Here is a 10,359-nt window from a genome sequence, read left to right as displayed (position 1 = left end):
GAGGCGGATCGGCTTTCTGGACAAAATGAGCACACTGCCTGAGAATTCCAGCTTTTCTTGAAAGTGAGACAGGGTCAAAATGCAAAGCTGGCTGGCCAGCCAAACAAGCTGAGCTCATTACTTAGCCTAAAGGCAGGGTGCAATCAGGTTTGTGTGTGCGTGTGTGTGTGTTATGTGCGTGTGTGTGTGTGTGTTATGTGTGTGTGTGTGTGTGTGTGTGTGTGTGTATGTGTGTGTGTGTTTGTGTGTGTGTGTGTGTTGAAAGTATAGACTGAGCTGGGGGTCTCCTCTCCATGACCTCATTCTGAATCAAACACATTTATTCATTCACACACACGCACACACAAAATAAACTGATTACCCTATTTACTGTATATATACATATAATAAACTGATTACCCTAGATATATATAATAAACTGATCACCTTTGATATATATTTCCACACATACATACCCATTTCCATTTGTACATCATACACTGGTATAAATCTGGACTTAACCTGGTATAATAAATTCATTTGGGCCACATCAGTAAGTAAAGTAAGTAAGTAAAGTTTATTTCTAGAGCACATTTAAACACAGGGTCGTATCCATACTAGAATAAGCTGTTCTCCGCTAGCAAAACCCACTGGGACTCAAGTGATGTAATCAGGGGTCATCAACTGTTTTGATTATGTCTGTGTCTAGTCTTGCAGACCAAGACAATTACAATATGTCTGGGGACTTCTGTTACAATATGGCAATGGTTAGCATATATAGGAAGTGTGAAGCAATTCTAAACCGGTTCACCACCTCATGGAGTAGGAACTCAAAACAGAAGTGCAGATTGAAGCAGAGAATAGCCATGGGGAGTCATAGCCATAGGCAGGTTTAAGAGGGCAGCCTAAAAAAGCCCTTTCAAAGCTTTTAGTGTCCCAGCATATTAACAAGCTGTCACCAGTTGTGTTCTCTCATCAGGTGGACACAGTTATATCTGACCCCCCCAGACGGTCAAACTCAGATGCCCTCACCCATGTGACCCCATCAGGGCTGATGAAGGTCTGTCACATGCCTCAGTGACATCCCAAAGCTCTCTCCTCATGATCTACCCCCATCTACCCATGGCTCTCTCTTCTACTAGACTGACCTTTGGCAGATGCCTTACCCTCTTTATTAACAGGGTTCTGCAAAAGCCTTCTCCCTGTTAAGAGTATGTCTTTTTCCTGACTATAGACGTCAGAGTGATCACCTAAAGAGTTTTACATCGACCCACAACTGATCGCATTCCTCGGACGAATTTTGCTTTCACACAAACATATTGATCTGGAGCCCCTGATGGCAGCCCTGCGATCTCCATGTTTGTAGGATGTTGTTTTTTAGGTTCTTGTGGCCTTTCTCTGCCTACGCATTAGTCAGAATGCATTAAGCTAAGAACAGAATCAAAAGGACCTAATTTCCTTTACGGGTTCTTCAAATACACAACAGTGCTTTAAATACCTGCATTTAAATAGACTGTTGTGTGGGTGTTTTGCTTGAAAACAGTCATGGTCTAGTGGAAAGCAAGGAATTGCTGTGATCTGATAGATGATCAGACAAATAAGCCCTCGTTGGTGAGGGGGGGATGCGAGGTCAGTGCGGAGGAGTGTGAGTCACTCGTTTATGTGATGCACTGATGACGCTGAAGAGGGCAAGCGTTTAAGCCGGCGATGGAAAAAACACTCTGCGGCGTCACTCTTCCAAGTGGGCCAGACAACTGTTTGTGCAACCATGAGTGTGTGTCTATGTAATGGTGAGGCAATGTTTGTGCGTGTTAGTGACCTTGGGAGTATGTGTGTGCATATTTGAAAAGAGTCAAACTGGAGTTGGGGAAAATGTACGTGAAGGAATGAGTGTGTGTGTGTGTATGTGTAAACCATGAGACCACCATGAGCTAAAACAAGAGCCACTCAGATGGCAGTGATCAATCTTATAGCCGCCTTTATTACAAAAATTGGGTTCGGTCGTCTTACACCACAGACACAAACAAAGCCCACAGCAAACATTTTCTTTCTTTTCAGTCTCAGTCCATTTTTTCACTATTCACAAACTCTTTTTATACAAAAAAAGGGCTTATTTTTTTTACATCACATTCCATTACCATCTACTATTCTAGATACCCTACCAACTTCCGGTTTCCTTCCTTGTTCGCTCACTGGATTTTCTCCAGTGCTTCATCCCTTCATACTCTGTGTGGAATCAACCAATGACAAGCCAGTAAGAATGTGAAACTCATCCATGATTGGCTGTTCATATGGTTGGCCCCACTTCAGAGTCAATCTGCTCTTTTCCTGAACATACTTCCTGTCCACCATCATTTCTACGTACACATACATCGATACCATCTCTACACATTCAGCTAATTCCTATTCACCATTTACAATACAACTCTCAACTTGCCCAAATACAAATGTTCATGCTAACTGTAGCACTAATGCTAGCACTAAAAATGCTATTGGTAACACTAACACTATCAGTGTGCTAGCTAGCACACAGCTGTGGGATACGCTACAAAGTGTCCATCTTGCGTGTGTTCTGTGGTAAAGTCAGTGTTTGTCCGACATGGCTCAGATTGGAGTTAACAAGACAAAATATTGTTTGTTTGAAAAACATAAAATAAAACATTAAACTGAGATTGGTTCAAATTCATTGAATTAAATCCTTTAGCCAGATGAAAATAGGAACGCTAGCATGCCGCTAGCGGTGCCAATGGCAGATCAATGGGAATGTGGCGAGTAAAATAAGACTTGACTTCCAGTAGAATCAGACTAAACAAAACATTTCGTTTCTCTTTTCTTTACAACAATCTTTCTGAGCCACTCCTCTCTTTCCCTCAAACATTTTTTGGCATTAAAAAAGAAAAGCTAAAAACAGTGCTGTTTGAACACACCAAAAAGAGCTACAGTACAATTTCTTATTGATATTATCTCAGGAAAAAATAAAAAAACAAACTGTAAAACTTAATTAATTACAAAAGAAAAAACATAAATATCAAATAACAAGTAAACAAGAATAGATACAAGGACCCTCCCCACCCCTAAACACACATACACACACACACAGGCAAATGCAGGAGTGTGCAGTGTGTTTTTTTTTGTAATCATTCCCTTGAGTCCTTGGTGAGCGTGTGAATACTGTAAGATTGGGTGGGAGTGGGGAGAGGTATAGCTGCCATTCAGCACAGTAAGACGAAACACTGTCGAAAGAACACACACACACACGCACACACACTTGTAAGATGCGTGCATGTGTGCACACACATATAAAACATACATTAGAAGTCCACCCGCTTCTTTAATTTCAGTCTCCCACTGAGGGCCTCAGAAAAGGGCAAGAGTCCTCCTCGAGGGGGGGGGGATTCTTCCTCTTCCTCCCCCTGATTAGACCATGGTCTCTTTCCTCTTCCCTAGCGAGCAGAGGGAGCGCCGCTCCTTCTTCGCCTTGCGTGGAGACGGGGACGACGTAGATGAAGAGGAGGGCGATGAACATGCCGTGTGGACGGAGGGCAGGGTGGGGGGCGGCGTGGAGGGAGAGGAGCGGGGCCGCAGTGTGGCACCCTGCCGGCAGTTCTCGTTGGCCTCCAGTGAGGACGAGGAGGAGGAGGATGAGGAGGGGGGTCGACGTTTGGGCCGCGCTCCGGAAGCGGGCTTGGCCGGCGGGGTGGTGGGGGTCTCGGGGTCAGAGGAGGTGGGGGTCACGTCGGAGTCGGAGGTGGTGGTGGTAGGAGCGGTGTCGGACGGAGGGGTCGGGGCAGGGGGTTGTGGCAGTAATGCCCGCTGGACGGTGATGGCGCTCCGCAGGCAGTTGAGCCACTGCTGCTTGTGGAAGATGTCGTTGACTTGCAGTGTGTGTGACTGGCCGTGCGAGGGCTCGGAGAAACGCACCCGGAAGATGTTCTTAGCTGTGAGGAAGAGACAGACAAAGAGAAATGGCTTTAATTCCCAGTTCACAGTAAACTTTCATTAATGTTTGTCGTTAATTCATATAAATGATTAAAAGAATATAGAAGTGTGGGAGGGGGTGTATATAGCATGTTTCTATGATAAAGAATGAACAGAGAAAGAACATTGTGTGTGTGTGTGTGTGTGTGTGTGTGTGTGTGCGCGCGAGCTCACCTTTCTCTGAGTTGCTGAACGCCCCTCTGAAGGATCCTCCCATCCTGGCGTCTCCGTCCTGCAGGTCCTCCAGGATCATATCCTGCACAGGGATAGGCTGGCGGTACACCTGGTAACCGTGGCGATCGTTGCGCGTAACCGGCCGGGTCAGAACCAAGACCTCGTTGAAAAGGAAGACGTGCAGCTTCTGCAACCACAAAAACACACAGACACACACATTAGTTTGTTGACATTTAGCTGAACAATGGGATGTTCTGTGTGCTTAAGGGTCATGGGTCAGAGGGAGGGTGGCCATATTTAGACTGTTTTGAAGTCCTGCTGATGGTCATGAGGTGGGGAACACAATAGCATGAGTTTTTTTTTTTTAAAGTAAGCGTCCATGAGAGGGTGTTTGTGTGTGTGTGTTCTATTTGATTTCTGAGAGTGATTGTGTAGATGGAGTCGTGTGTGTTTGTACTGACCGTGCCGCTCTTGTTGCGTAGCTCTCCGTGACACAGCAGGCTCTTGCTCTGCTGGATGTGGGGGTCTCTCTGCCTGTCGTCCAGGAACTCCAGCTTCTCCTGGTAGTAGTGGCACTCTGACTCGCCCTTGCGCATGTTGATGTCCGACAGCACTTCCTGAATGATGGCGATCTACACCCACACAGGAAAACACACACACTCGTCATTCAAGGGGTCTATGGAGTAACATGTGTGTAAGTGTTGACTTATAGCAATGCTTGTTGACTTCTGATGGTGGTGTGTGTGTGTGTGTGTGTGTGTGTGTGTGTGTGGTCTCCTCACCGCTGTCTGCAGTCTGGGGATGTCGGGGTGCTCGGGTGCTGTGTGGCGCATAATCTCCTTGAGCAGGAGTGGGTACTTGACGAGTCGCGAGCGTGGGATGTCCAGGAAGCTCCACAGGTCCAGCTTCCTGCTGAAGGGAGACTCCAGGCAGCGCTGCAGGAAGTCCTCCACGCGCCGGTCCTGCTTCTTCTGGTCCAGCAGCGCCTTGGCTGCCAGCTGCCGGCTGCAGTACTCGCGGTACGCGTTCAGTCGTGGTAGCTGCACACACAAACACAGACACACACACACACACACGTTAGAATGCACATTTTGGACAGAATTTTATAGGACTTTTATCTGATATAATCTAATATGATTTCAGGTGTTCCACACATGCATACAAATATATAAATACTTCCTATTTTTACTTTTACTACTATGTTATTGATTATCAACTACAGATGTATCTAAAAATCTTTTATGCAAAAGCTGTAGACATGTGCACTCATATACACACACTTAGTCACACATATGGAGGATAAATATATATCCAGTACAGACACTCACTCAGTCAGACATGCACGGGACTCTATATCGGAAGTTCAAAGAAACAGGTGGGAGTTGCAAGAGAGGGGAGTGGGGTGACGGGTTGAGAGGTGGACTGTCAGGGGTCAAAGGTGAGAGGTGAGCCTTTAGGTTCTTACCCAGTTGACCACGATCAGGCCGATCTCTCCCACCGTCCCATCTGGCCTTGTGGCCTTGCCGAGTTCAGTCAAAAGATCTGAGCAAAAAATAGAAGCAAGCAGAGAGGTCACACACACTGTTACTACACACATACACACAACACACACACACACTTTCCAAATGCATCATATGCAGTTACACACACCTTCATGGAGTGGGATGTAGGCGTCCAGATCACCAAAGATGTGCGTCAGCTCCTCCTCAGTCATGATGTTTAGTTTCAGCATTGGATCATGGTACGCCTGAACACACACAACACCCAAAGAGTTCAAACTCAAATAGAGACGAACGCGTAATGTCATTAAGCCAGCCAGGCTCCATGGAGCCCCTGGAGGGAAACAATTAAACAACTCGCTGAGCTCAGAGAGTATTTCAGGAGAGCCAGCTCATTCCTTTCTGTTTATAAATGCTTTCCTTTTGTGTATGTGAGTGTGTCCAGGCCTTACCTTGCGTGCCAACTGAAGGTCCTCAATCAGGTCCTGCTCTCCTCTGGACAGCTCGAAAATGGTCTGTTGAAGAAAAAGAGCAGGTTAGCATCACATTCATCACGCACACACACAAATCATACATACACCCCTGAGACGTGCAGCCAAAAACACTGATGTTTAGTCTGATGTGCCCCCTTCCCATTTCCTCTGTGAGTGGTGTGTGTGTGTGTGTGTGTGTGAATGCGCGAGCATCACAGTTTGCTGTGATGTCTGAAAGTACAGCATGTGTATGTGACAAATGTTGAGTGCCTTGCCAAAATACCTCACTGCACTACAGATACCACAGCTACGTGGCAAACACACACTCACACACAAACTAGAGAGCGAGAATGGATGAATACTTTCAACGGTCTGGATAAGGCCTGACTATATCTGGAATACACGTGTGCATACACAAGTAACCACATTAGTGCAAAAGTGTGTGTGTGTTTGTGTGTGTGTGTGTTTTCTTCTCACCTCCTGCCTCTTGATCTCTTTGGCGGAGAAGGAGCCCTTCTGGCTGCTGTCCAGGGTCTCCGACCAGAGGGTGCTGTTGCGGCGCTTTGGAGGGGTGGGGGCCGCCGCCTTACTGCAGGGCTTGGGGGGGGAGCGGCCATCTCCCCGGAACGAGATCGACTGGAGTGGGGATCAGGGAGGCACAGGGTTACCCTTATTGTCACATGATGCACGATACACACAACGCAAAAATGGAATGAGGGATTACTGAACCGGTGGGGATCAAGGTGTGTGTGTGTCACTCACCTGGATGGTTTGGCCGAAGCGCCTGACGGCCCCGCTCTTCACCGGCGAAATCAGATTGGCCAGGGAGGTGACACGCCCCAAGGGACGCACGCGCTTACTACTAGGCTCCTGGGAGAGAGAAGGAGGAAGAGAGAGAGAGAGAGGGAAAAAGAGAAAAGGAAAGAGACCGGTCAAACCCTTGACATTAAGGACAAGCATGTGAGAGAATGAAATGGCCCATGTGACTTCATGCCGACGAAATTAACCAGTGAAATTCCACCTTAATACGCACAAACGGCCCAAACAAAGTGCGGTCACATGAGTTTAATGTGAACTGAAATATGTATGAGAAGATTCCCACCACACACAGACACACAGACTAGCTGGAGTTTCCTGGGCGACTGTCAGGCGTGGGCCGCCTCTGGACCCAGCAGCTGTTTGGCTCATCATACAAGAGTGTGTGCCCCTGCGTGTGTGTGTGTGTGTGTGTGTTTCACCCATAGACCCCTACAGCACAAAGAGCCCACCACAGCTCCTGACTGGGAGCATGACAGGAATGCACAAGACCTCCTTTCAGCTGTCCCACTACCCCACTCAGACAGAGAGTGAGCTGAGCGGTGGCCTTTGAAGGTAATAGCATGCCTGTAACACATCAGACTAAATGCTGTGTTTACCTCTACTGCACTCAGGGCAGGGGCTGTGTGCTCTGCGCACACTCACACAGGTGGGGGAAGGGTGGCAGGGGGTGCTGTGAGTGGTCTTGTTCAGGCAAGTTGTAATAGCCCTTGCGTGAGAGTAGCTCTGCACCTGAGTTCTGTGTGTGTGTGGGGGGGGGGGGGGCACGGGGGGTGGGAGCCAAGCCAACTTCAACAGTCACGGTTGAAAAAAGGAAAAGAAAAAAAGAAATACTTTGAGGCCTCACCACTGACATGTACAAGATACACCAGTTGTAATTACAGGTTTTTACACAAAAGTGTGGGAAGACAGACAGAGTGTGTTTGTTTGTGAGTATGTGTGTGTGCGCTTGTGTCTGTGTGTATGTCTGTGAGTATGTGTAAGTGTGTGTGCGTTCGTAGTTTGCTCAAACAAAGAACTCCATTTCAGTCACATGGACATGCATATGGAGGATTTGTGGATTTGAGTGTGTGTGTGTGTGTGTGTGTGTGTGTCTCAGCTTGGCTCTGTGTGAGTGGGGAAACACAGCAGCCATTCACACACAGCTGCTGAGGAAGATTGCAATGCCCACACACCACACACACACACACACACAGAGCAGTGCCTCGAGTAAGGTCTCTACTCAAAAGCAGACGCAGAGATCCCAGTGTACTCCTCCCTATACTGACCACATCTTTGAGAAGTGCGCTATATGCATGACTAGAACACTTTAGACGGAGCTATTCCTCTTCAACTTTAGAAGTTCCACAAAGATCGGTGTGTGTGTGTGTGTGTATCTGTGATCCTGCTGACCCATCATTGACTTAAAGTACAGCAGATAGCACAAAGCCCACCATGCATCACAGGTCCAGAGTGCAAACGTTTACTCAGGACACACACACACACACACACACACACACACACTCACAGGGAATTTAACCTCCACATAAACCCTAGTGACCACACACATCCACAGGAAGTGCGAATCAAGAACTAACTTCTGAAAACCACACAAGTATGAAAAAAAAATCTCAGCTCATTGACAAACTCAGGGCTACTTCTGCTTCTGTTCCCCGAAGTACTCTCTCACACACACACACACACACACACACACACACACACGGTGTGGGGGAAGGGAATCGAGCGAGAAGTGTGAGAGGGACACCTGGTCAGTACCTTCTGCTATAACGACCTTTCAGCTGCAAGAATGCACTCACACCTCAGAACACCCAAGCCCCTAGGGCTACACACGCACACGCACACACACACACACACACACACACACCTCAGAACACCGAAGCCTCTGGGGAAACACACACACAGAGGCTGCACCCTTCGACCCCTGCCTGCGGGTGTAGTTTCAGTTGAAATTGTTCTAACCATCGTCACCTAAACTCCAGACTAACTAAAATACCTCTGCCTAAAGAGACCTTTGCTCTCAGTGACAACCCCCACACACACGGCACTCCTACAACGAGATAAGGAGCTGGGTTAGGTGCTGATTCAGTGCCTCCTTTGATAAGGGACTGGGGAAAGAGAACATGACCTAATGCCTGAAAACACTCACTCACACACACACACACACACACACACACACACACACACAGGAATATTTCTAAAAGAAGAATACCTTACAAAAGAAAGTGTGCTAGAGAGTAAGAGAGAAAGGATGATCACCTCGTTGTCTTTGTTGCACTGGTTCTGGTAGTCGATCACCTGCAGAGTGCGTTTGGTGGGAGCCAGACTGCCCAGTTCATCGTAAGCCACCATGTCTTAACTACAATCCACTCAGGGAAGGCGGCTTTGGGTCGGTTCTTCACTCTCTGCTATTTCCCAAAGTTCTCAGGTAGTCCACAAAAAAAAAACACCACGCCAAACGAACGCTCAAAATCCATTCAGAGAAAATCAAGTCAACATATCCCTAGTAGTCCTGTTCTGTCCGGTTCAATGAGACTTGTTCAGCGGTCTTACCCCGCACAGATACCGACACACACTCACACAGCTGTGGTGTGCATTAACTCTTTGACTTGGTACTGAGGTCTGAAAAGAGGGAGGGAGGGTAAAGTACTCAAGAGTTGGACTGGGAGGGGCCCCAACACCTACGCTACAGCCCTAAAGGGAAAGACTACGGTCTAAACCACACCCTCTTCAGTGGAACAGAGGTGGGGATTCAACCAGCCCCTTAGGCTCTATGCTCTCACACACACACACACACACACACACACACACACACACACACACACACACACACACACACACACACACACACACACACACACACACACACACACACACACACACACACACACACACACACACACACACACACACACACACACACACACACACACACACACACACACACACACAGTAAACAGTAGTTGGAATTGTAAGTTTTCCTTCATGAGAGGTGTTTGCAGTACTTACAAAGGATAAGGGCCTCTGAGAATGGTGAAAAATTCCGTGCATAAACGTGCAGAACTTTCAATGTGATGGGTCAAATCACCTTATTTATTGACAGCTGTGATCATGTTAGGGCAAGAAAACCATGATGACCTTCTCAGAACAAGGCAGTACATTTTACGGTAACTATGGCTCATACATGTATTGGCACAGAAGATGCTTTCCACACAGGAATAAATCCTCAAAAGAGGAAACGTGGTGTGTGTCTGTCCGGAGGTTGCTTTGGACCTCTTGAGCTTTTGCACAACTTTAGAGAAATCTGTGTGTGTGTTTGTGTGTGCGCCAATGTGTGTGTGTGTTTGTGTGTCTACAGTGAGAGCAACTTGTTCACCTATGATCTCAAGTGAAAGTCTCAGTTTGAACACACTTAATGCAGATTGAGGTATTAAAAAGAGAGC

The 10,359-nt window shown here is 47.2% G+C and overlaps 1 protein-coding gene across 1 annotated transcript; it reads right to left on the bottom strand.

Moving 5' to 3' along the window:
• Positions 1–1,940: 1,940 nt before the first annotated feature.
• Positions 1,941–9,504, bottom strand: net1 (neuroepithelial cell transforming 1). Its single transcript, XM_080833869.1, has 10 exons — positions 9,176–9,504; positions 6,866–6,973; positions 6,581–6,739; positions 6,083–6,145; positions 5,782–5,878; positions 5,597–5,673; positions 4,914–5,171; positions 4,593–4,763; positions 4,132–4,318; positions 1,941–3,917 (listed from the first exon to the last, which is right to left on the bottom strand). Exons 1-10 carry the CDS (start codon positions 9,266–9,268, stop codon positions 3,397–3,399), a joined length of 1,734 nt encoding a protein of 577 aa, XP_080689995.1. The 5' UTR covers positions 9,269–9,504; the 3' UTR covers positions 1,941–3,396.
• Positions 9,505–10,359: the final 855 nt, after the last annotated feature.

Source organism: Sprattus sprattus (genome assembly GCF_963457725.1).
Source record: "Sprattus sprattus genome assembly, chromosome: 3".
In the NCBI taxonomy this organism is placed as follows: domain Eukaryota; kingdom Metazoa; phylum Chordata; class Actinopteri; order Clupeiformes; family Clupeidae; genus Sprattus; species Sprattus sprattus.
The sequence above is the reverse complement of the archived record's forward strand: the minus strand, read 5'-3'. Positions and strand labels throughout refer to the sequence as shown.